The sequence below is a fragment of the Salvelinus alpinus genome, chromosome 4 (assembly GCF_045679555.1).
Source record: "Salvelinus alpinus chromosome 4, SLU_Salpinus.1, whole genome shotgun sequence".
NCBI classification, from domain to species: domain Eukaryota; kingdom Metazoa; phylum Chordata; class Actinopteri; order Salmoniformes; family Salmonidae; genus Salvelinus; species Salvelinus alpinus.
The window spans coordinates 43,343,888-43,370,965 of record NC_092089.1 but is presented as its reverse complement, the minus strand read 5'-3'; the positions used below and the strand labels follow the sequence as shown (position 1 = coordinate 43,370,965).

Below are 27,078 nucleotides of genomic sequence, written 5' to 3'. Positions count from 1 at the left end.
GTATGGCAATAGGCTGTAGTGTTTTGGAAATATTTGAGTTTTACATTTTTTTAAATTCAGTTATTGGCCTTCTTGGGCGGATAGACGCACTACGTCAGCAATTCATTACATTCCCCTCTGCCTTCTGTGGGTGTTCCACTGTTTGGGTCACAGAGTTAGTGCAAATGGAACAACACTTAGCCTATATGGAGAGTATAGCCAAGACCACTCTCACATTTGCCTTCACTTGAAACAGATCTGAAAAAATGAAAATGCCTAGTGCCATAATGAATGTATGGGCTGGTTTACCGAAGATGGGCAGTGACGTCTGGTCCTGGATCTGCCTCTCTCACGGCAGACAGTTTTCTCGTCTTTCTGAAAAAAGAATAGGTTTCAATTATCATTATGACAAGAACATGACATGGATCAAGAATGATTGGCGTATGGCATGAGATTTGAGATTAGTGTAGCATGTTTTAAATTTATTGTACTTTTTTTTAACTCACAGTTGGCATTCTTTGAGGGATAGACGACACACTCCGTCCGCGAGTCATAACGTCCCTCTGCGTTCTGAGAGTAGTCCACTTTTTGGGACACAGAGTCAGTGCCATCTCTCTTTTGTATGGATCTGTTATGACAATGAAATAACTGTTAGCCTAGATTGAAAGTTGAGGTGGAACCAGGTGTAAAAATAAATAAGTAACTTTTCAGAAAATGTCAGTGTTCCTCCATACTGTATTAACCAATGAGTATAAGGGCTGGTTTGTCAAAATTGGGCAGTGGCGTCTGATCCTGGATCTGCCTCTCTCACGCAGACAGATTTCTCATCCTCCTGAAAATAGAACATGTTTTATCACCATGAACATGACATAGATCAGGAATGATTTGCATATGGCATCAGATGAATAAATCTAAGATTAGGCTATCGTGTTAAAACAACATTTTCATATGATTTTTTTAACTTACAGATCTTCCCCTTCTTCGAGGGACACACTCACTACGTCCACGATTCATTATGTCCTTTTCTGCCTTCTGAGGGTGTTTCACTGTTTGGGTCACAGAGTCAGTCAGTGCCTTCTCTCCTTTGTATGGACAAAATTAAACAACTCTCAGCCAAGACCACTCTCAAATTTGCTTTCATTTGAAACAGAACTGAAAAAGTTTATTACAGAACGTCTGTGTTACTAATAAGTACAGTCTTATGTATTGGCTGGTTTACCGATGTAGGGAGGTGGCATCTAGCCCTGGATCGACCTCTCGCACGGCTGACAATTTTCTGTTAATCAGAAACTGCAGTTCTTCGGGACATGGACACACTTGGTCCTCGATTCATTGGTTTGTTGAACAGAAGTTCCAATGAATGTGAAAAATCAGCTTGAAAAAATCTGCAGAAATAGCAAAGGTGACTCTTCAAAGGATTTTTCACAGACTGACGATTTTGCAATATGATGTTCCATTGATTTTGTTTGATGATATAGTAATCATCACTATGGTAACTCAGAACTCATCTGATTATGATCAGGGAATCAGCGTCATGAGTGATGACATCACAATCACACGCCAGTGAGGCCACCAGTAAGGAGTATGTTGCTAATTCTATGGTTGCGACAACAAAAACGAATTCTAGGACCAAATGGGCTGAAATATTTCTAATTCTACAAAATGCCATGACCTACAGTGGCTGACAAGGTTCAGAAATACACACTCACAAAGAAATGCATATGAAGTGTGATATATGAACATTGACAAGTTCTAATGTTGATAAATACCAACTATCTGTTGATTGAGTTGTGTGTAGTTATTTACCAATGCAGCTATTCAATATCATGCTTGCCTACTTAAATTACAAGTTGTAAATTGGCCCACTATATATACTTTATCTGCGACAGCAGCAAGAAGCTATAAAAACAACAAAAACATTGAGATGCAAATGAGTCCAGTATGAACTCGCTCACAGTTTAATTAAAATAAATCTATCTAGCATTTGCTAAATGCTAACTGTTCACACAGTTCAAAGCATCTAGCGTTAGCTGAATCCTTACTTTTTAACAGTCCTGTTTCTCCTCTTCCCGTCCCAGGTTTACGGTGCTGCCATCCAGTTCTATGAGGCGTTCCCACGGGAGTGCCTCTCGGAGCGGCAGAGTGTCCGTCTGGGCCTGGTGAGCGTGGTGGATCGGCGGCCTATCACCAACCGCACCCTGCAAGTGAAGAAGAGCGTGTGTGTTCTCTCCCACTGGCCCTTCTTCACTGTCTTCCAGAAATTCCTCACCTTTGTCTACCGATACTCCATCTCCGGACCCCACGTGCTGCCCCTCGAGAAGTCAGTGGCCCTTCATGGCAAATATCAGCAATGTGTCTTTATGAACTTAAACTGGCTAATCTACTGGCTAACAAACCGTAATCCTATTGGCTTTTGATTCATGTTATGGTTGGTTGTTTGGTTGATTTATTAACATGAACTCTGCTCTCTCCAGGCACATCTCCAGCTTCATGCACAACGTTCCGTTCCCTTCGCCTCAGCGGCCTCGCATCCTAGTGCAGGTAGGGACACCTGTCTTTAACTCAATTCACATTCTCTCATCTTTATTCCTTATTAACACATCAAAGCACTTTAAAGCATCAGAAAGGTGGAATGGAAAACCTTGCTAAGCATTGGTTTAGCTCAGGGCTATACAGAAGGCAGCATTAAAACTGCTAATTCAAGTAAGGCATGACTGTGATTTATTAGTTGAGTCAGGTGTTTTAGTGCTAGTTTAGAACAAAAGCTTGCTTGCTCTGTGTGTGCTTGTATATGCCTGTGTGTGCGTTACAAGCAGAACCTCAGCTTGAGTTCTATTTGAACTTGACACCAGTAGCATTGTGGTGTTTCTCACTAAAGATTTGACTTCCTCCCCCACAGGAAATGGGCATGGATTAATTGATGGTTTCACTGGTTAGTGTGTGCAGATGGACAGGGTAAAAATAACACCCAATTAAAACAATCTATAATTTACTGTGGATTTAAAATTATTTCACATCACTGAATGATCCTTCCGGCTCTAGAAAGTAGAGACAATTGTTTGGGGTTCTCAAACTCAAATCGAGTCAAATGGGGCTTTTCAAACTTGATTCCTTATGGCTTGTTTCAAATCAACAGATATCAATTTGGTGAATGGTGGTCTATGAAATTGAAGCATGGCTAAACTTTCTTCCTTAGACCTATAGATTATTGTCCACCATGTAGGTTTGTTAATGAAAAATGTTTGTGTCATTTCAGCTCTCCCCCTATGACAACCTTCTCCTCTGTCAGCCTGTCTCCTCCCCCTTACTGCTCAGGTCAGTACAGTAAATCTGCATTAGGTCGAGTTGCAATAAACTATGTGGTGGAATGCGTTATTTTGCGCTAGGAGCTATCGCTCCAACAATGGCTTAGTTTCCCCTGAGGGATTTCTATTATCATGTTGAAGTGAATCCATTAAAACAATAATGAATTGATAAAGAGGCTGTTCTTTTCTGTCTGTAGTGGTGCCAGCTTTGTGAAGCTGCTGCAGAACCTGGGCCCTGAGAACGCCTGTGTCCTGCTGCTGGCCGTGCTGACGGAGCACAAACTACTGCTACACTCTCTCCGCCCTGACGTCCTCACCTCCGTCAGCGAGGCCCTGGTGTCTGTGAGTTACACACCAACGCCAAACCTACACCCACATATGCGCACACACACGCCAAACCTACACCCACATATGCGCACACACACCGCCACACACACAAAGAGATATACGTACACACACACTCATTCCAATCAAAGAATGCACTCTATGCACTCTCCCTCCAGATGACGTTCCCTCTGCGTTGGCAATGCCCGTACATCCCCCTGTGCCCGCTGCGGCTGGCAGACGTACTGTGTGCCCCCATGCCCTTCATCGTGGGCGTCCACTCCAGCTACTTTGACCTCTATGACCCCCCTACTGACGTGGTGTGTGTTGACCTGGACACCAACACCATCTTTCAGTGAGTACACTGACCTTGAAGGACCTGGACCAGGATGCAACTGATGGAAGAGGAAGCAACAAAACCAAACATACACACGTTTGAAAGGATGAAATCCTTAGTTTTGTTTTCTCTTCTCCTGCAGAGCAGAGGACAAGAAGCCGTTGTCATGGCGATCGCTACCAAGGAAGCACGGCAAGATGCTGGTGAATACCCTCACCAACTTGATGAAGACTCTGGAGAAAAGTGGGTGATGGCTGGAGACTCCATTCATGACATGCATTCTCTTCTCATCTCCCTTTTTCTGTCAATCATTTTTTACATCATCTAGCCTACTTATTCTGAAGCCCATCTAGGGACTGATGCTGGAAAATGAGTACAAGCTAAAACAAATTGGTGCAATACATCTGACTCTTGATAATTCAATGTGCCAATGCTTTTTATCTTCATAATTTTCTCTCTGTGCCTTTCTCCACCACTATCCCCATTTCCCTCACTTTTCCTCTACCCCCTCCCCACATTCTTCTCCATCAGTCTACACCACTGGCCAAGAGGAGGCCACCCTGGAGTTCCTGCTGACGGACTATGACCTGATCTACGGGCGTCAGAAGCAGCTGGAGCTGGAGATCCAGGAGGCCTTCCTGCGCTTCATGAGCTGCTTGCTGAGGGGCTACCGCGCCTACCTGCTGCCCATCACCCAGGCCCCCTCAGACAGGACCACCGACTGCAGCTCCCTCTTCAACCTGCAGGGTCAGTGTGTGTGTGGGGGGGGGGGGGGTGTGTGACTGCCTGTGTGTGTGTGACTCATAACTCACAAAAAAATGTACACAAGTGTACACAATGTTATATAACTTTCTAGCTGAGTACGTGTGTGTGGGTGTTTTACCTCACCTACTTATTACTGTGTTGATAACCAGCATCCCTGTGAAGCTAGTGTTTTAATGTGTTTCTGAAGTTAACCCCTCCCTGGCTCTTGCAGGCTTCCTGAAGTCTCGTGAACGCACCCACCAGAAGTTCTACACCCAGCTGACCAGGACCCAGATGTTCACTCAGTTCATCGAGGAGTGCTCATTCGTCAGTGACCGCCACGCCTGTCTGGAGTTCTTCGACGAGTGTGTCCAGAAGGTCAAATTCACATCTTCGTGTTTTACAGGATGTTTAGTGATGCACCATATCTTATGGAAGCCTTTAGTGCACAGGTGTCAAACTCATTCCACGGAGGGCCGAGTGTCTGCGGGTTTTCGCTCCTCCCTTGTACTTGATTGATGAATTAACATCACTAATTAGTTAGGAACTCCCCACACCTGGTTGTCTAGGGCTTTATTGAAAGGAAAAACCTGCAGACACTAGGCCCTCCGTGGAATGAGTTTGACACCCCTGCTTTAGTGTGTTGATTCTAATACTGAAACTGGATGAGCCTTTTTGTATTTGCGCAGCTAATGGAAATGTGTGTGATCCCATTCCTGCCCTCTATGTTGTCAATGTTTGTGTATACCTGTGTATGTGACCTATGTTTGCGGCATGTATCTACATATATATATATATATGTGGTGTTTGTAAGCAGTCGGATGTGGAGAAGCCTGAGGAGGTGCGTCTGATAGACCTGGACGAGGCCCACAGTGGGGAGCACACGGTCTTCATCATGCCCCCAGAGGAACCCCAGGAGCCAGACGGTTCAGAGTGCCCCACTCACTACAGGTAACACAGGCTCTACATATAGCAGGGTCTTCATCATGCCCCCAGAGGAACCCCAGGAGCCAGACGGTTCAGAGTGCCCCACTCACTACAGGTAACACAGGCTCTACATATAGCAGGGTCTTCATCATGCCCCCAGAGGAACCCCAGGAGCCAGACGGTTCAGAGTGCCCCACTCACTACACGTAACACAGGCTCTACATATATAGCAGGGTCTTCATCATGCCCACAGAGGAAACCCAGGAGCCAGATGGTTCAGAGTGCCCCACTCACTACACGTAACACAGGCGCTACATATAGCAGGGTATGTGTTCACTAAGCTTCTCAGAGTAGGGCTGGGACTAGGATCAGTTTAGTCTTTTAAAGAATAAGAGGGTTGATCTGATTCTAGATGAGCACAAATAAGGGCCCTGGCACTATACTGTCTGATGCTGTGACCAGTGCGTGTTTGTCTGTTTACAGCTATGAGACGTTCCCTGTGCTCTGCATGGATCTGTTTGACCAGCCTCAGGACCAGCTACGTGTCCCTACCAAGGGGAGTGCCCCGAGCAGCCCTGCCCCGCGACGGACCAAACAGGTACAGACCTCAACCTCCGCACCAGAGCCCCAATGCAACCCCACTGAAAGCCAACACAACCCCAGTGGATCCACTTTATCAAAACCACTAAGAACTATACAATAATAAGAGGCTGACTCACGCTGTTTAATTTCAATCTTTATTCTATTAAGAGCATTACCCTGCCAGCAAATCAAAATGTTTTAGCATCAATCAACTTGATCTGTTCAAGACTCCCCAGTTAGCTTTATGATAACCCAGTTTTCCACAGCTAAAGAGGGAACATGCTTCACTGTTTTTCTGTGCCATTTGAATTTAATGAGCATTCATATTTCATCCTTCATTCAATATTTAAAAGCAGGAAGCACAGTGGCTGCTGTGTATTTTGGGTGAATACCACAAGCACCCTTCAGGGTTGTTAAGTTTGCCTACTAGGACACATAGGAACCACATTATTACAGCTTTAGAAAATCTAGATTGGATTACATAACTCCTCTGTATCTTTCTCTCTCCTTTAGGAGATTAAGCTGGCACAGAAGCGGGCACAGATATACTCGGCAGTGCCCGACATGTGGTCCAAATGCCTGCTGGGCCACTGCTATGGGCTGTGGTTCATCTACCTGCCCACTTTTGTGCGGGCGGAGAGTGCCAAGGTGCGTGCCTTGCAAACGGCATACGAGGTGCTCAAGCACATGGAGACCAGGAAGGTGGTACTACCGGATGAGGTGTGTTACAGGATCCTGATGCAGCTGTGTGGGCAGTACGGGCAGCCTGTGCTCGCTGTTAGGGTCCTTCTGGAGATGAAGAAAGCTGGGATCACACCCAACACCATCACCTATGCATACTACAACAAGGTGAGACATTATTTACTTCAATTAAAAGTTGAACCCCGTCTGTGATCCCATCTGTAAGTGTTTATATATTTTTTCTCCATATTGACTCACCTCTGGCTTTGCCCGCTCTCCTCAGGCAGTGCTGGAGAGCAAGTGGCCCTCCACCAACCAGGGTGGCCGTCTGCGCTGGGCCAAGTTGCGTAACGTTCTGATGGCCGTGGCGCAGTTCAGACAGCCAGTCAGACAACGGCAGAAAAGTGGTTCAGTAGGCTCGCGGACAGGTCAGGACATATTTACATGTTATTTATTTTTTACTATTTTTTGTAACAAAAAATGGTCATTGGTTTTAGAGTGGCCTTTTTAATGATTAAAAAAAATATATATATGTAAAAACAGAGGTGAAACATGTTTTGTCTTTTTAAAAAGATACAATGGACAGTAACCAACGATCCCGCCCACAATCTAACCTGATTCGTCAGTCCAGCTGGAGCGGCCTGAGTGAAAGCTCCAGCCACGAATCGCTGACGGGGTCTATGGTGAAGAGCAACAGCCTGAACAGCATGAGAGGCTCAACAGACAGTGAGTGATGGATATCTATTATATAGAAATAGCACTGTCATTGGAAAGTTATATAATGGCATTGAGGAGTACACCAACTCAGTCACCAGCTTCATCAATAAGTGCATTGACGACGTCGTCCCCACAGTGACCATACGTACATATCCCAGCCAGAAGCCATGGATTACAGGCAACATCTGCACCGAGTTAAATGCTGCCGCTTTCAAGGAGCAGGACACTAATCCGGATGCTTAGAAGAAATCCCCCTATGCCCTCAGACGAACCATCAAACAGGCAAAGCGTCAATACAGGACAACGATTGAATCCTACTACACCAGCTCTGATGCTCGTCGGATATGGCAGGGCTTGCAAACTATTACGAACTACAAAGGGAAACCCAGCCGCGAGCTGCCCAGTGACACGAGCCTACCAAATGGGCTAAATGCCTTTCATGCTCGCTTCAAGGCAAGAAACACTGGAGCATGCATGAGAGCATCAGCTGTTCCGGACGACTGTGTGATAACGCTCTCCGTAGCCAATGTGAGCAAGACCTTTAAACGGGTCAACATTCACAAGGCCTTGGGGCCAGACGGATTACAAGGACGTGTACTCAGAGCATGCACGGACCAACTGGCAAGTGTCTTCATTTACATTTTCAACCTCTACCTGACCAAGTCTGTAATACCTACATGTTTCAAGCAGACCACCATAGTCCCTGTGCCCAAGAACACTAAGGTATCCTGCCTAAATGACTTCCGCCCCGTAGCACTCATGTCGGTAGCCATGAAGTACTTTGAAAGGCTGGTCATGGCTTACATCAACACCATCATCCTGGAAACCTTAGACCCACTCAAATTCGCATACCGACCCAACAGATCCACAGACAACGCAATCTCAGTCGCACTCCACACTGCCCTTTCCCACCTGGACAAAAGGAACACCTATGTGAGAATGCTGTTCATTGACTACAGCTCAGCGTTCAACACCATAGTGCCCATAAAGTTCATCACTAAGCTAAGGACCCTGAGACTAAAAACCTCCCTCTGCAACTGGATCTTGGACTTCCTGACAGGCCGCCCCCAGGTAGGCAACAACACATCTGCCACGCTGATCCTCAACACGGGGGCCGCTCAGGGATGCATGCTTAGTCCCCTCCTGTACTCCCTGTTCACCCACAACTGCATGGCCAAGCACAAATCCAACACAATCATTACGTTTGCTGATGATACAACAGTGGTAGGCCTGATCACCAACAACGATGAAACAGCCTAGAAGGTGAGAGACATGGCAGTGTGTGTGTGAGCAAGACAAAGGAGCTGATCGAGGACTACAGGAAAAGGAGGGCATAACACTCCCCCATTGACATCGACGGGGCTGTAGTGGAGCGGGTCGAGAGTTTCAAGTTCCTTGGTGTCCACATCACCAACAAACTATCGTGGTCGAAACACACCAAGACAGTCGTGAAGAGGGCATGACACCGCCTTTTCCCCCTAAGCAAACCGTGTCAGAGGAAGGCGCAAAAAATGGTCAAAGACTCCAGTTACCCAAGTCATAGACTGTTCTCTCTGCTACCACACGGCAAGCGGTACCAGAGCACCAAGTCTAGGTCCAAAAGGGTCCTAAACAGCTTCTACCCCCAAGCTATAAGACTGCTGAACAATTAAGCGAATGGCCACTCGGACTATTTCCATTGACACCCCCACTCCCCCTTTGTTTTTAAACTGTCTTTTCGCTGTTTATTATCTGCGCGTAGTCACTTTACCAGTACCTACATGTACAAATTACCTCGACTAACCTGTACCCCTGCACATTGACTCGGTACTGGTACCCCCAATATATAGCCTCGTTATTGTTATTTTATTGTTACATATCATTTGTTACTTTATTTATTAAATAATTTCTTAAATCTATTTCTTTAACTGCATTGTTGGTTAAGGGCTTGTGAGTAAGCATTTCACGGTAAGGTCTACACCTGTTGTATTTGGCGCATGTGACAAATAAAATTTGATTTGTTTTAATGTAACATAACACTCTCATCAAACCACTGTGTCTGTTTGGGAACCACCCTCCTAACAATTTCCACCCCACAGAGTCTAAGCTCTCAATGAAGGCGGTGCTCCGGAACGCAGGTGCCAATGGCTGCAGCGATCCCGCCTCCCGTAAACCCCCCGTGGGGCCACGAGACACCGCCACCCCGTCTCCCTTTCCCCCTGGTGGTGTCCTGGTGCGCCGCGACCAGGTGTGCCTGTCCACCTTCTACAAAGACTGTGCCGAGACGGCCGACTCTGACCCTGACTGCAGCTGCCAGCCTGGGGAGAGAGACGGCAGGTGAGGGGGTGGAGAAGCTGGGACTGATATGTTCTGATATGTTTTTGGATTACAGTTTGAATATCACTTTGATATACTATAAGAGTATATCTCCCATTCCTCTGTTCTCAATGTAGGCCACCTGGGCCTAGAGACACTGTGAGCCGCAAGGCCGTGGACGAGAACTACAACAATGTGTCACCGCCGAGTCGGGGCAGCCTGACGGGGAAACTGCAGCAGCTGCTCACGCCTACTCGCCATCGAGTCTCGGGGCGGCGGGCCGCCAGTGTAGACGCCCGGCGCTCGGGGGGAGAAAACGGGCCGGTGCGCATGGTGTCGGAACAGAGACAGTCCCGAAAAGCACAGGTGGCTGAGAGCCTGCTGAAGGCTAAGGAGAGGCTCTACAATGCTACCTCTGAGGTGAGGGGACAACATGTGGGTTGTTGTAGCTTATAGTCTAACTACACTTTATTGGCCAGCTGATTTAGTTTACTGTGATAAAATGCATTTGCAGATGTAGGGAGTTATCAAACCTGTCAAAACATGCTTAATGTTCCTCCATCCTTTCCCTCTGTAGAGTTCTCTGTCAGTGGTGAGTGACGTCGAACTCCCTGACACCACCAATTTGGCCTTTCCTCTCCGCAAGTCCTGGGACACCAACCAAGAGGGAGCGGGACTACAGGTGTTGATGTCGAGTTGCTCCTTGTGTCGGAGCTGTAACTCCCTGGTCTATGACGAGGAGATAATGGCCGGGTGGACGTCTGACGACTCCAACCTCAACTCCAACTGTCCCTTCTGCTCGACCACCTTCGTCCCCCTTCTCAACGCTGAGATCTGTGACCTAGGACCCATCAGCAGGTAGAACTACTCCTCTCATCATAACATCACCCAAACGTTTGTGTGTGTCCCAAATGGCACCCTATTCCCTATATAGTGCACTACTTTTGACCAGGGCCCGTAGAAGTCAAAATCCCTTCATTTTAACTCCTATTCTTATTCAATCTGTCTATTCAGGGCCATGTACAGTCCTCACCATATGTATTTGGAAAGTGAAGCTACGGTTTTACTGTCTAAATACAAATGGTGAGGACTGTGCAATGTATGGTGAGGACTGTGTAATGTATGGTGAGGACTGTGTAATGTATGGTAAGGACTGTATGATTCTTAAACTGAATGAACGTTAGACTTTTTTGTCACCCAATCTTTTCATTTTGACTAACAAAGCGCTCACCACAGCCTGGAACGTACCAACTGGAACACGGTTGAGGAGGTGGAGAGCGCAGCCAAGCCCCCTGGTGGCCAGGAGGCCATCCTGGGTCACAACGGTGTGAGTGAGGACTCCAGCTCTGAGACCAGCAGTTATTCTGAGAGCAGCAGCGCTACCATGGTACTCTACCAACACTGGTTTATTTCTCATCTTTATCTGTTGGTTTCTGGGAAATATTCAGTCTTGCTATATCCACAGTTAATGTGTTATTGACTCCAGGGTTCATCGGTGGGCGAGTCTCCCCAGGTGACGGTGGCCTACCTGAGCCCATTGGTGCTGCGCAAGGAGCTTGAGAGCCTGCTGGAGAACGAGGGCGAGGCGGTGCTGGCACAGGGCCAGCTCCTGGACAGCCACTCCATCATCTTCTGGAACCTGGTGTGGTACTTCCATCGCCTGGGCCTTCCCAGCAACCTGCTGCAGCTGGTTCGCTCCTCACCGCTGGCCAACCAACTAGCACAGGTAACTCCGCTCCCAGGCTTCTTGGGGCCTAGTGATGAATTATTAGCATTAGTATATTACAATACATAATGTCCTCATTCTAATGTTGAGCTCCTGTCTGTGTGTATGTCAGACTTCAGAGAACTCAGCAGTGAGGGTGAGGCTGCTGTGGGACACACTGACCCCTGACACAGACCACTGGCCCCCCCTCTACATCCTGTGGAGGATACACAGTAAGATACACACGTTATTCACACGGAAATAGTCAGATGATACAGGTTCAGATCCTTTCATGAATTACATATCTCTCTTTCTCTCTCTCTCTCTCAGGTGGCGTACCCATGCGGAACCACAGCTGGCGGAGGCACAACCACCCCTTCACCCTGGCCTTCCTGGAGGAAGTGCTGCGCTGGGTCGGCATGAACGAGGTACACAAGGGAATCACCCTCTTCCTGGAAACCATTGCTAAGCAACCAGGCACGCCCAAGATACAAAGGTGAGTGCAGGAAATGGCCTCTGAATAATCAGTTGTTTATTACATTTTTTTGTTTGTGTGAGTATTAGTGGCTTCAGAAATTATTCACACCCCTTGACTTTTTCCACGTTTTGTTGTTATATTCAGAATTTTAAATTGATTAAATTGAGATTTTTTTTGTCACTGCCCTACACACAATTCCCCATAATGTCAAAGTTTTTCAAAAATTCTACAAATTAATTAAAAATGAAAAGCTGAAATGTCTTCAGTCAATAAGTATTCAACCCCTTTGTTATGGCAAGCCTAAATATACTGAACAAAAATACAAACGCAACATGTAAAGTGTTAGTCCCATGTTTCATGAGCTGAAATAAAACATCCCAGAAATTATCCATACGCACAAAAAGCTAATATCTCTAAAATGTTGTGCACAAATTAGTTTATATGCCTGTTAGTGAGCATTTCTCCTTTGACAAGATATGCCACACCTGTCAGGTGGATAGACTATCAAGAAGCTGATTAAACAGCATACTCACTACACAGGTGCACCTTGTGCCCAGGATAATAAAAGGCCACTCTAAAATGTGCCGTTGTCACACAACACAATGCCACAGATGTCTCAAGTTTTGAGAGAGGGTGCAATTGGTATGCTGACTGCAGGAATGTCCACTGTTGCCAGAGAATTTAATGTTAATTTCTCTACCATAAGCCGCCTCCAACATCTTTTTAGAGAATTTGGCAGTACGTCCAACCGGCCTCACAACCGCAGACCACATGTAACCACGCCTGCCCAGGACCTCCACATCCGACTTCTGAGGAGTATTTCTGTCTGTAATAAAGCCCTTTTGTCGGGAAAAACTCATTCTGATTGGCTGGGCCTGGCTCCCCAGTGGGTGGGCCTATGCCCACCCATGGCTGCGACCCTGCCCAGTCATGTGAAATCTATAGATTAGGGCCTAATTTATTTATTTCAATTGACTGATTTCCTTATATGAACTGTAACTCAGTAAAATCATTGAAATTGTTGCATGTTGCGTTTATATTTTTTACAGGCTAATAAGTTCATGAGTAAAAATGTTGAATGAATAGTGTTTAACATGATTTTTGGTACCTCATCTCTGTACCCCACACATACAATTATCTGTAAGGTCCCTCAGTTGAGCAGTGAATTTTAAACACAGATTAAACGACAAAGACCAGGGAGGTTTTGCAATGCCTCGCAAAGAAGGGCACCTATTGGTAGATGGGTAAAACATTTAAATTATTACATTGAATATCCTTGATGAAGTTAATAATTACACTTTGGATGATGTGTCAATAAACCCAGTCACTACAAAGATACAGGCGTCCTCTCTTACTCAGTTGTCAGAGAGAAAGGAAACCACTCAGGGATTTTCCCATGAGGCCAATGGTGACTTTAAAACAGTTTGAGTTTAATGGCTGTGATAGGGAAAAACAGAGAATGGATCAACAACATTGTAGTTACTGTGCAATACTAACCTAATTGACAGAGTGAAAAGAAGGAAGCTTGTACATAATAAAAAAAAAAAAAACATGCATCCTATTTGCAACAAGGCATTAAAGTAATACTGCAAAAAATGTGGCAAAGCAATTCACTTTTGTATTGAATACAAAGTGTTATGTTTGGGGCAAATCCAATACAACACATTACTGAGTACCACTCTCCCTATTTTCAAGCATAGTGGTGGCTGCATCATGATATGGGAATGCTTGTAATCATTAAGGACTGGGGAGTTTTTCAGGATATAAAAGAAACGGAATGGAGCTAAGCACAGAGGAAAACCTGGTTGTCTGCTTTCCACCAGACACTGGGAGAGGAATTCACCTTTCAGCAGGATAATATCCTGAAACACAAGGCCAAATCTACACTGGAGTTGCTTACCAAAAAGACAGTGAATGTTCCTGAGTGGCCGAGTTACAGTTTTGACTTAAATCTACTTGAAAATCTATGTCAAGACCTGAAAATGGTTGCCTAGCAACGATCAACAACAAACTTGACAGATCTTGAAGAATTTTGAAAAGAATAATGGGCAAATGTTGCACAATCCAGATGTGGAAAGCGCTTTGAGACTTACCTAGAAAGACTCATAGCTGTAATCGCTGCCAAAAGTGCTTCTACAAAGTATTGACTCAGGGGTATGAATACTTATGAAAATGAGATTTCTGTATTTAATTTTCAATATATTGGCAAACATTTCTAAACATGTTTTCACTTTGTCATTATTGGGTATTGTGTGTAGATGGGTGAGAAAATCTATTTAATCCATTTTGACTTCAGGCTGTAACACAACAAAATGTGGAATAAGTCGAGGGGTGTGAATACTGTACTTTGTCAAGGCAATGTATTGGTTATGTGATTGCACAATTGTGATCGATAGTACTTTGTGTTGTTTGTCCAGGAGTCTGTACAGAGAGATGCTCTTCCTCACGCTTGCTGCCATGGGTAGAGATCACGTTGGTAAGCAGCCTCTTTAAGACACTTTAAACACAGTTGGAATACTAGAACTTCACTATAGTTTCAGACCAACCAGGCTTATTGCTTACAGCACTTTCTCTGTCTTTTAGCTGCGTTTGATAAGAAATACAAGGCTGCGTACCAACGGCTGAGTGGCTCCTTGGGTCGTGGGGAGCTCCGCAGGAAGCGAGCCCAGCCACCTAGCCCCAAGGCTGTGGACTGCAGACGGAGCTTCCTGCTGCCCCTCGAGTGCTGATACCACCTCCAGCCTGCAGCCTCCACCCACTCAAATCCAGATCCACCCCCATCGCTGATGCCTCCGCTCCCTCGGAACACTGATACCCAGCTGCCAAGAAGAAGGGATGAGAAAAGCTAGACAGAAAACAACAGACAGAAAATTCTGCCTTCTCCTTTCACTTTAGGCTTCTTCGCTGTGCTGCCCCTAGCACAGCCTGGCCACACTATAAAAGCCCCCCAACTGTGCAACTGTACCTCACTGTCCTTGTTTGTGTGAACCAGATATCTACATTTGACCTTCATTCATTTCCATTGTGCAACTGGCCTATGGACAGCTTCCTCAACAACTAAACACAACCCTCTCGGCCTATAGTTTAGCTATAGGGATTATTGGACCTGGTACTGTACATACAACCCAGCCCCCTTGGACTTTGCTCATTGCTCGTATATACATGGTCTCTGCCTCACCTGTATAACTCATACTGGTTTGTAGGTCATAAACCATGCATTTCATATGTATGAAATTTGTAAGGAATATTACCGACCTGCAATCTATGCATTCAATGTGAACATATTCTATAACTTGCATTGCTTTGCTTTCAGACAGAAAATCTCATAAGAGTGGGAGATGTCTAGTGATTCTTGATGTGATGGGAAGTGCCAATATCATCGAACTGTAACACATTACATTGCAAGGGTACATACTAATCACTCACAGTCGCAGTCAAAACTTTTAGATTAGATTGCATTTCATGCCTCTCTTGCTTCTTTTTCACTCTCTGGAAAGAATTCTGTCAACTGGACATTCGTGGTAAAGTCTAACTTTCGGATGAGACCGCTTCAGCAAGTCTCAGCCAATCCAAACGAGGATGTTTACTCTGGGAGAGGATGATGTTGATTATCGACTTCGGGAGGATTATGTCAACTAAAAAAGGATGTCGACTGGGAAAGGATGATGTCAAACCTGGGAGAGGATTATGTCAACTCCGGAAAAGATGATGTCAAATCTGGGAGATGTCAACTCTGGTAAAGGAGGATGTCGACTGGGAAAGGATGATGTTTCCTATTGATTTTTGGAGAGGATGATGTTAACTATCGGTTTTGGGAGCAGATGGTAGCAGTGTGGATCAGCAATGTAATGGTTTGATCACTATCACTATGGTTTCCTTAGTGTGTGTGTTTTCCAGCTCATGTTGTGGAATGGAGCTATGGTCAAACTTTGGGTAAGGCAGGAAATAGCCTATGCAGAATCGGCAGAAAATGCTAACATCCAGTTTTCAGGGATACAGTATTTTCAACCTAACGGAAGTGGGAACTCTGCACAGGCGTCTCTATGCCTGCAACATTATGTTAGGCAGGAAGTGGAGGGAGGGTGTGACTGGGAACAGACACTGACAGTCGAGGATAATCCACAAGTCACAACCAGGAAGGACTTTTCATACACGGACACACATACATATCGCATACAAGATTTATCAGTTGTATTGTGTTTTTAATTCCCTGTACTGTTCTTGTGAATTCGAAGTGTGATTGAGGGTTCTCAGTTCAAGAACTGATTGTCAGTGATCGAGGTATTTGTACCAGAAAAGTGGCTGACAGAAGAAAAAAAGAAAAACGTGTGGAAGGGGGGTTTATTATGGTATGTACGATGTCAAGTGTTTTCTCACGTTTTATGCATATTTACCTCATCTCACACCTCTTTTCCCATGTTAAACGGGAGTGATTTGTCTGGGAGGATGGTCCACAAGGAATGACTGTGATGGATCTTTAGTAGTAGTAGACTGTGATGGACCTTTAGTCACACATCACCAATTTTTCATTTACCACACAGTTATTCACCACACATTTAGGCAGTAGTATGTTATGGATTGTTGGCAGAGATTAAAGAACTTCAGAAGATCCACTTGAGTGGAAGGATTTAAAGAGAGGAAGGTACTTCACCGTGGAGCCCATACTTACCTACTAGCTTCTTGTTTTCATGTGCAATATCTGTGAGGCCTTCCCCTCATATTTTAACCCTTTATTTGTTGTTCAGCTTTGTATATGAAAACATATCAATTGCGCAATGGATTTTTCATTTTCTTTCAATTTCATTGTGTCACACTGTTAAATGCCTCTGTTACAGTCATACCTTGTTTTTGTTCTTGCAGTGTTATATAGCAGCGTCACGAGAGAATACCTTGTGTTCTGCCTTTGAAGATTGTGTGAGTGACATAAATGATTGTCCCACCTGGGGAGTAATGCTGTAATTACAACTAGGGATGTGAAGTTGTAGGGAGAACAATTTTCATATCTCATATTTTAGTCTTAACCTTAGGGTGAGATTTCAGATGGCACTGATATCATTGTGTGATATTGTACCCATATATCATTAAAGTACAAGAGAGACATTGTTTGCACTCAGCCATCCAGTCAACAGGGATATACAGACTGGAGCAAAGCATTGAGCATTCTCTACCATTAGAGGGCAGTAGGGCATACAGAGTCCAGTTCTAGCCATTGGTAGTGGAATTGGGCTTGAACAGGCTAAGGCAACCTTGATCTTGGAATTGACATGTCTTTAGTAATAACATGGTGGGAACCTGTTTATTCAAATGACCTATCAGTGGTCATAACGTAATGGAGACCCAAGACGGAATGCTATTTAAATGTTAAGACTGAGTTATCGTCAGCGTCTCAAATTACACCTTATTTGGCTCTGGTCAAAAGTAGTGAACTGTATAGATAGTAGGTTGATAAAATGGTGTATAATTTAAGATTTCCCAGCCCAGAGTTAGATAAAAAAATAATGTAGGTAGATTTGTTCCCCAACGTAGGCAATATTACATTTATGGCTGCTATTTCAATGCATCTGACTGCAAGTGAATATAAGGGACATTTATATTGTCTGTTCTTTTATTGGTCAAGTGAGCAAAGGAATGAAGAGAGGAGATCTGTATTTAAAATATATTGTGTTTGCTGTTGTAATTTATATGGATGTGACTTCAGTTGTAAATGTCTTGTTTTATAGAAGAAAATACACACCGATTCCCCAAAGTTCAGTTTTCTTGTGATTTAATGTACAGTATGATTTTCTCTATGCCTAACAATAGTATTAGAGCTGCTCTAAATTACATCCTCAAATAGTATTCTCTGATCCATCTTTGTTCTGAACTATTGAAAAGCTTTCAGGCTAGATAAAGCCGCAAATATTGTTAAATTGTGTGTATATTACAAAAATGTAAGTGTGCATATATATATATATAGTACTAGTCAAAAGTTTGGACACACCTACTCATTCCAGGGTTTTTATTTTATTTTTAATATTTTCTACATTGTAGAATAATAGTGAAGACATCAGAACTATGAAATAACACATTTGGAATCATGTAGTTACCAAAAAAGTGTTAAACTGCTCCCGAGTGGAGCAGCGGTCTAAGGCACTGCATCTCAGTGGAAGAGGTGTCACTACAGTCCCTGGTTTGATTCCAGGCTGTATCACATCTGGCCGTGATTGGGAGTCCCATAGGGCAGCGCACCGGTTTGCCTTAAAATTTTATTTGTATGGAATTTCTTTCCTTAATGCGTTTGAGCCAATCAGTTGTGTTGTGACAAGGTAGGGATGGTATACAGAAGATAGACCTATTTGGTTAAAGACCATATTATGGCAAGAACAGCTCAAATAAGCAATGAGAAATGACAGTCCATCATTACTTTAAGACATGAAGGCCAGTCAATCCAGAAAATGTCAAGAACTTTTGAAGTGTCTTGAAGTGCAGTTGCAAAAACCTTCAAGAGCTATGATGAAACTGGCTCTCATGAGGACTGCCACAGGAAAGGAAAACCCAGAGTTACCTCTGCTGCAGAGTAAAGTTCATTAGAGTTAACTGCACCTCAGAAATGGCAGCCCAAAAAATAAGTGCTTCACAGAGTTCAAGTAACAGACACATCTCAACATCAACTGTTCAGAGGAGACTGCGTGAATCAGGCCTTCATGGTCAATTCCTGCAAAGAAACCACTACTAAAGGACACCGATAAGAAGAAGAGACTGGCTTGGGCGAAGAAACACGAGCAATGGACATTAGACTGGTGGAAATCTGTCCTTTTGGTCTGATGAGTCCAAAATTGAGATTTTTGGTTCCAACCGCTGTGTCTTTGAGACGCATAGTAGGTGAGCGGATGATCTCTGCATGTGTGGTTCCCACCGTGAAGCATGGATGAGGTGGTGTGGGGGTGCTTTGCTGGTGTGATTTATTTAGAATTCAAGGCACACTTAACCAGCATGGCTCCCACCGCATTCTGCAGCGATACTCCATCCCATCTGGTTTGCGCTTAGTCCCACTCTCATTTGTTTTTCGACAGGACAATGACCCAACACACCTCCAGGCTGTGTAAGGGCTATTTGACCAAGGAGAGTGCTGCATTAGATGACCTGGCCTCCACAATCACCCGGCCACAACCCAATTAAGATGGTTTGGGATGAGTTGGACCGCAGAGTGAAGGAAAAGCAGCCAACAAGTGCTCACCGTATGTGGGAACTATGTATAGTCAGTATGAGATCATCATATCCTGCATAAGGTTAGGTAGCGGTGTCGTCTTACAGTAAAGCTCTGATCTACATTGTACAGTAGTTGTAATAGCCCAGTGAGGTATACATTCCAAACCAATTAATCTGGTCCAGTTGCCATGGACCTTTTTATTCCACAGACAGTATAAGTCTGTACATGACACCTTTATTTCAAGAACAATATATCAGTGGTATTTTTTTCCCTGGCGGTTGGGCACAAAATGTGTTGGGGTTGTTTTGCCTCCGTTTTTTTTGGTCTTTATACTATACGCCTCAGCTTGTTTATTTTCTGATTACTTACTATTCCATGAATTGGAATGTAGTTTCTGGTACATTGTGTAGTCAAGGACAAGTCTGCTGCAGGAAACAGTGTTTTTCTCAAATGTAAACAGGGAAAAGTCAAAGGTGGGGAAGCAATTAATCTTCATCTTTATCTCTACTCCTCTCCATCCTATTTCCTCCATGACCACAAGCCTTGTAGAGAGGAATGGTGTAAAAATCTGAGCCGTATGCATGCAGTGAGAAGAGGTCTTGCCAGGCCAGCTCAGATTAGACCACTGTGATCGTCACTATGTGAAACCCTAAACCCCATTATGTGGCTAATAGGATAAAGCTTCGCTACTGCTGGGTGGACAATGAGCAACAAAGGGTTCTCAATACAGCCATGCTTACTGCACACTGTTTAACCACAGAGGCCTGGGAATAACTCTATTAGTCTCTGTATGCATACTATGGAGGATAAGATGCTCGTATCAGTTGAAATGCACATTTGCCATTTTCTCTTGGGTGAAATATCATAGGTTATTATAAGCTGATGTACCTGCAGGGTAAGATTACTGATTCACATCGTCTGATGCATTACAGGTTGAAGGTTCATGTCAGTTTGTTGAGTGTTGAGCATCCCTGTAATTTGATTGTTGAATCCAAAGTAACTTCATTCTAAAGCGCTGAATTCCTTTAATTTGTGATACCATATACAGAAGTGTATGTGCTACAAAATATGAATTTGACTAATTTTAGTAATATATGAGGTTAGATGTTTTGTTCTTAAACTAACTGCATCATACAGAGGTGTATTGTCAATGAGGGATATTTGAGTGATGTTGCACAGTAACGCCTGATCGGCTTCACTACAAGTCTACAAAACATTATGTACACATTGACACCATATGATACTTGCAGTATGTAGATTTAAACATACTTGGCTCAGCAGATGAAGGTACATTTTCAGTAGGAACTGATTTAATGGTGGTGAGAAGAACCAGGGTGATTATGAGAAATCACAAAAGCTGCGTTTAGACAGGCAGCGCAATTCTGATATTTATTTTCCACTAATTGGTCTTTTGACCAATCAGATCAGCTCTGAAAAAGAGCTGATGTGAAAGATCTGATGTGATTGGTCAAAAGACCATTTAGTTGGGAAAAAATATCAGAATTGGGATGCCTAATGAGTTAGCTACGAAAATCATAAGGGGGGGGGGGGGGACTATGTCTATACCCTTTCAAAGAACCTGGAATGTTTTGTCTCTTTCTCTCTGACTCTGCATGTATATATCTCAGGACATTCCCAGTTGGACCAGACCCCTGATTATATATATTTTTTCATGTCCTCTAACCTTTCTATCTCCCTAGCAACTTTAATGGCCAGATTAGGAGAATGTATGATATGAGATGCTGATACAGCTGTAGTATAGTTTTAACGAGCCCATGGGGGACAGTTGATTGATGCTGTCCTGTATAATTGGCAAGCATGACCACCTTCACTCCCTTACCAGACTGTGTAAAACATTATATTTGGTGTTCAAGATGTGTAAAAAAGAATGTTTTAAATGGGGACTACATTGTATGGTGAGTTTAATAAAACTTGTACTGTGGGTGGGGAGCATGGGAACATAAGCTTGATTATAGAGTAGGATGAGTGACCAGAAGATCAGATCATTTTTGATGGTTTAATGATGGTGAGAACCAGGGGTATTAGTATAGGAACAGTCACTGAGCTACTTACTAATGAGCTAGTTAAGAAGATAACAAAAACTGTGTGTGTAGGTAGGCTCTATGCCTCTTCCCTCAGATGGCTAAAAAACATGCATCTCATTCTCCTCCCAGATCCTTGTTTTGCATGTTGATATCTCCCTCATAATAGACCAGGCCACTCCCACTTGGACCGATCCCCAATTAGATCCCTTTATATGAACAGAAGACTACCTAATGAATAGCACGCTGCCACTAGCCTGTTGTTCTCTCTTAAGAGGGGTGCGTATTGTGTGTGTTATCGGGGCTGATGCCTGTTAATTGGCTGGTCTGTCCTGCTGTGAGCCGCACTGCATTCCAACAGCTTGGGTAATGGAGCCCCTTCCTTTACAACTCCATAGTGAGGACCGTTGGGGCAGAGGGTGGCTGAATGTGTTTTTCTATTTAAACATTCGTTATTGTACCCAAGGTTGAGAACTTCTTTGAGGCTGGTTGAGATGATTTGAGTTGGTGAATGGTCTTCATTGAACAGACCTTCAACTTGCTTGTAGCTACTATGACTGTGTTTTTAGTAAAGCTGCAGTACAATATGCTTCCCCTTCTCATCATCAAGAATCTAATTTTTTAGGGGAGAAAAAAAACACCAAAGAGGAACAACATGATGACAATACCAATGTTGTAATTTCATGTTAAATGTTCTTACCTGTATGGGTAACACTTTACTTGACACCCAGTGTCATAACGATGTCATAATATGGTCATAACACTGCCATGACCCATATTTACACCTGTTGTGAAATATATTATGTTATTTTATTACTGGTTTTGACACCTACATATAGTGAGTGTGTCAAAACCCACATTTATTCAAATGAGTTTTTCCCTTGCTAAGAAGTTTCCTTTCGTTTGAAAGTTTGTTTCTTAAATGCTTTGTTGTTGGGATGAATTCTTTACAGTGATGTTTTTATCATCATATTTTAAATAGCTTGTAGAAAATACACTTTATGACACTGTCATGAAGCATTATGACCATCCTGTGTCACTTTACTTGGACCAAGAAAATAAACTTTATGACACTGTCAAGAAGCATTATTATTTTGCCGTACATGCCCTTGATGTCAGTCATCAATCAAAAAGAGGGTGTCTTGTCCTGCTCCTGATATTTGCTCCTGCATTCATCCCAGTCATCAGCAACAGAGCATTGGGGTACGTGCATGTCTGACATCATTGTGTGCTCAATTACAATGATAATTTAACATGGTCAATTTAACAAAAGAAATTACAACATAAACATACTGTTGAAACGTAGGTTAGGGTGTAATGGAATGTTTTGCCTTGTGTGGTAGGTTTTGTGGGTTTTTGCACTCTTATGTAGGTATTATAACCAGACAATAACGCAATATACAGTACTATGCAAAAGTTTTAGGCAGTTGTGAAAAAATGCTGTAAAGTAAGAATGCTTTCAAAAATAGACATGTTAATAGTTTATATTTATCAATTAACAAAATGCAAAGTGAGTGAACAGGAGAAAAATCTACATCAAATCAATATTTGGTGTGACCACCCTTTGCCTTCAAAACAGCATAAATTCTTCTAGGTACACTTGCACACAGTTTTTGAAGGAACTCGGCAGGTAGGTTGGCCCAACATCTTGGAGAACTAATCACAGTTATTCTATGGATTTAGGCAGATGCTTCTCTCTCTTCATGTAATCCCAGACAGACTTGATGTTGAGATCAGGGCTCTGTGGGGTCCATACCATCACTTCCAGGACTCCTTATTCTTCTTTACGCTGAAGATAGTTCTTTATGACTTTCGCTGTATGTTTGGAGTCGTTGTCATGCTGCAGAATACATTTGGTGCCAATCAGATGCCTCCCTGATGGTATTGCATGATGGATAAGTATCTGCCTGTACTTCTCAGCATTGAGGAGACCATTCATTCTGACCAAATCCCCAACTCCATTTGCAGAAATACAACCCCAACTTGCAAGGAACCTCCTCCATGCTTCACTGTTGCCTGCCGACACTCATCCGTGTAACGCTCTCCAGCCCTTCGGAGAACTGCCGCCTTCTGCTACAGACAAATATTTCAAATTTTGACTCAGTCCAGAGCACCTGCTGCCATTTTTCTGCACCACAGTTCCTGTGTTTTTGTGCATAGTTAAGTCGCTTGGCCTTGTTTCCATGTCAGAGGTATGGCTTTTTGGCCGCAAGTCTTCCATGAAGGCCACTTCTGACCAGACTTCTCTGGACAGTAGATGGGTGTACCAGGTTCCCACTGTTTTCTGCCAATTCTGAGCTGATGGTACTGCTGGACATCTCATGACTGCGAACAGAAGTAAGCATGATGTGTCTTTAATCTGCTGAAGTAAGTTTCCTTGGCCGACCACTGCGTCTACGGTCCTCAACGTTGTCCGTTTCTTTGTGCTTCTTTAAAAGAGCTTCGACAGCACATCTGGAAACCCCTGTCTGCCTTGACATTTCAGCCTGGGAGGGACCTTGCTGATGCAATATAACTACCTTGTGTCTTGTTGCTGTGCTCAGTCTTGCCATGGTGTATGACTTTTGACAGTAAACTGTCTTCAGCAACCTCTCCTTGTTAGCTGAGTTTGGCTGTTCCTCACCCAGTTCTATTCCTCCTACACATCTGTTTCTGTTTCAGTTAATGATTGTGTTTCAACCTACATATTGAATTGATGATCATTAGCACCTGTTTGGTATACTTGTTTAATTATACACCTGACTATATGCCTACAAAACCTCTGACTTTGTGCAAGTGTACCTACATGAATTGATGCTGTTTTGAAGGAAAAGGGTGGTCACACCAAATATGGATTTGATTTAGATTGTTCTTCTGTTCACTCACTTTGCATTTAGTTAATTGATGAATATAATCTATTAACATATCCATTTTTGAAAGCAGTCTTACTTTACAGCATTTTTTCACACCTGTCTAAAACTATTGCAGTACTGTATGTCACAACAGGTCTAAAAATATATGTGTGGGGTGCCAGGATAATAACCTCTAACTCAATGTGATCAAGACAAAGGAGATGATCGTGGACTACATGAAAAAGAGGTCTGAACACGCCCCCAATCTCATCGACGGGGCTGTAGTGGAGCAGGTTGAGAGCTTCAAGTTCCTTGGTGTCCACATCACCAACGAACTATCATGGTCCAAACACACCAAGACAGTCATAAAGAGGGCACAACAACGCCTATTCCCCCTCAGCAGACTGAAAGATTTGGCATGGGTCCTTAGATCCTCAAAAAGTTCTACAGCTGCACCATCAAGAGCATCCTGACTGGTTGCATCACGGCCTGGTATGGCAACTGCTCAGCCTCCGACCACAAGGCACAACAGAGGGTAGTGCGTATGGCCCAGTACATCCCTAGGGGCAAGTTTCCTGCCATCCACCCACCCTAGTCATAGACTGTTCTCTCTCTTACCGCATGGCAAGCGGTACCGGAGCACCAACTCTAGGTCCAAAAGGCTTCTTTCAAATGGCGACCTGGACTATTTATGTTGCATTTCTTTTCTTTTTTCTTTCTTTCTTTTTTACTTCAGTTTATTTTAGTAAATACTTTAACACTTATTTTTCTTAAAACTGCATTGTTGGTTAATGGCTTGTAAGTAAGCATTTCACTGTATGGTCTACACCTGTTGTATTTGGCGCATGTGACAAATAACATTTGATTTGATATGTCATGACAGTGTTATGACTATATTATAACAGGTTATGATGCTGGGTGTCAAGTTAAGTGTTAACATATAGGATATATATATTTATTTATATATATATATAGTGCATTTGGAAAGTATTCAGACACCTTCACTTTTCCACATTTTGTTATGTCACAGCATTATTCTAAAATGTATGAAATTGTTTGATTTTCCTCATCAATCTACACATAATACACCATAATTACAAAGCAAAAACAGGTTTTTAGAAATGTTTGCTAATGTATAAAAAAAAAAACTGAAATATCACATTTACATAAGTATTCAGAGCCTTTACTCATACTTTGTGGAAGCACCTTTGGCAGCGATTACAGCCTTGAGTCTCTTGGGTATGACACTACAAGCTGGGCACACCTGTATTTGGGGAGTTTCTCCCATTATTCTCTGCAGATCCACTCCTGCGTTGTCTTGGCTGTGTGCTTAGGGTCGTTGTCCTGTTGGAAGGTGAACCTTCACCTCAGTCTGAGGTCCTGAGCGCTCTGGAGCAGGTTTTCATCAAGGATCTCTGTTCTTTCCTTTGTTCATCTTGCCCTCGATCCTGACTAGTCTCCCAGTCCCTGCCGCTGAAAAACATCCACACAGCAATATTCTGCCACCACCATGCTTCACCGTAGGGATGGTTCCAGGTTTCCTCCAGATGTGACGCTTGGCATTCAGGCCAAAGAGTTCAATCTTGGTTTCATCAGATCAGAGAATCTTGTTTCTCATGGTCTGAGAGTCCTTTCGGTGACTTCTGTCAAACTCCAGGCGGACTGTCATGTGCCTTTTACTGAGGAGTGGCTTCAGTCTGGCCACTCTACCATAAAGGCCTGATTGGTGGAGTGCTGGAGAGATGGTTGTCCTTCTGGAAGGTTCTCCCATCTCCACAGAGGAACTCTAGAGCTCTGTCAGAGTGGCCATCGGGTTCTCCCTGACCAAGGCCCTTCTCCCCCGATTGCTCAGTTTGGCCGGGCGGCCTTCTCTATGAAGAGTCTTGGTGGTTCCAAACTTCTTCCATTGAAGAATGATGGAGGCCACTGTGTTCTTGGGGACCTTCAATGCTGCAGAAATGTGCTGGTACCCTTCCCCAGATCTATGCCTCGACACAATCCTGCCTCGGCGCTCTACCGACAATTCCTTCGACCTCAAAAACCTTGGTTTTTGCTCTGACATGCTCTGTCAACCATGGAACCTTATATAGACAGGTGTGTGCCTTTCCAAATCATGTATAATCAATTGAATTTACCACAGGTGGACTCCAATTAAGTTGTAGAAACATCTCAAGGATGATCCATGGAAACAGGCTGCACCTGAGCTCAATTTCGTATCTCATAGCAAGGGTCTGAATACTTATGTAAATAAGGTATTTCTGTTTTTTTATTTTTAATACATTTGCATACATTTCTAAATCTGTTTTCGCTTTCTCATTATTGAGTATTGTGTGGAGATTGATGAGGAACATTTTTTATTTAATCAATTTTAGAAATAAGGCTGTAACGTAACAAAATGTGGAAAAGTCAAGAGGTCTAAATACTTTCTGAATGCACTGTATATATATATATACACTTTAATGCTGTTATAGTGGTTATTGCTGTCAGTTGTGGAGGTGCTGGCAATGACAATGTTACTAGTACTCCAGTAACCACTTTCCAAATTACATTGTGAGCATCTGTAAAAAAAAAAATATATATATATATATATATATATATATATATATATATATATATATATATATATTGATTGATATATTATATATTTATATTAATCAATTTTAGAAATAAGGCTGTAATAACAAAATGTGGAAAAGTTAAGAGGTCTAATATTTTGAATGCACTGTTATATATAATACAATGCATTTAGAAATATTTAGGCCCCTTGACTTTTCCACATTTTGTTACGTTACAGCCTTATTTCTAAAATTGATTAAATAAATAAAAATATATCAATCAATATCAATCAATGTATATATATATATATATATATATTTATTTTTTTACAGATGCTCACAATGTAATTTGGAAAGTGGTTACTGGAGTACTAGTAACATTGTCAT

General features: G+C 43.2%; 1 protein-coding gene across 7 annotated transcripts in view; it reads left to right on the top strand.

Moving 5' to 3' along the window:
* LOC139573612 (DENN domain-containing protein 4B-like) overlaps nt 1-17,820 on the top strand; it is a 51,970-nt gene extending 34,150 nt beyond the window's left edge. For 4 of the 7 annotated variants that reach the window (XM_071397262.1, XM_071397263.1, XM_071397261.1 and 1 more), the window contains exons 6-27: nt 2,058-2,299; nt 2,454-2,520; nt 3,236-3,294; nt 3,482-3,626; nt 3,788-3,963; nt 4,088-4,188; nt 4,477-4,692; nt 4,922-5,067; nt 5,504-5,640; nt 6,100-6,214; nt 6,712-7,047; nt 7,163-7,307; nt 7,453-7,605; nt 9,675-9,912; nt 10,029-10,311; nt 10,469-10,749; nt 11,116-11,278; nt 11,378-11,617; nt 11,730-11,829; nt 11,927-12,092; nt 14,492-14,550; nt 14,658-17,820. In XM_071397262.1, the coding sequence (XP_071253363.1) occupies nt 2,058-2,299; nt 2,454-2,520; nt 3,236-3,294; nt 3,482-3,626; nt 3,788-3,963; nt 4,088-4,188; nt 4,477-4,692; nt 4,922-5,067; nt 5,504-5,640; nt 6,100-6,214; nt 6,712-7,047; nt 7,163-7,307; nt 7,453-7,605; nt 9,675-9,912; nt 10,029-10,311; nt 10,469-10,749; nt 11,116-11,278; nt 11,378-11,617; nt 11,730-11,829; nt 11,927-12,092; nt 14,492-14,550; nt 14,658-14,803 (3,714 nt within the window). In that variant the 3' untranslated portion in view covers nt 14,804-17,820. The remainder of the gene's footprint in view (nt 1-2,057; nt 2,300-2,453; nt 2,521-3,235; nt 3,295-3,481; nt 3,627-3,787; nt 3,964-4,087; nt 4,189-4,476; nt 4,693-4,921; nt 5,068-5,503; nt 5,641-6,099; nt 6,215-6,711; nt 7,048-7,162; nt 7,308-7,452; nt 7,606-9,674; nt 9,913-10,028; nt 10,312-10,468; nt 10,750-11,115; nt 11,279-11,377; nt 11,618-11,729; nt 11,830-11,926; nt 12,093-14,491; nt 14,551-14,657) is intronic. The other 3 variants (XM_071397259.1, XM_071397260.1, XM_071397258.1) reach the window with 3 other exon arrangements.
* The last annotated feature ends 9,258 nt before the right edge of the window (nt 17,821-27,078 follow it).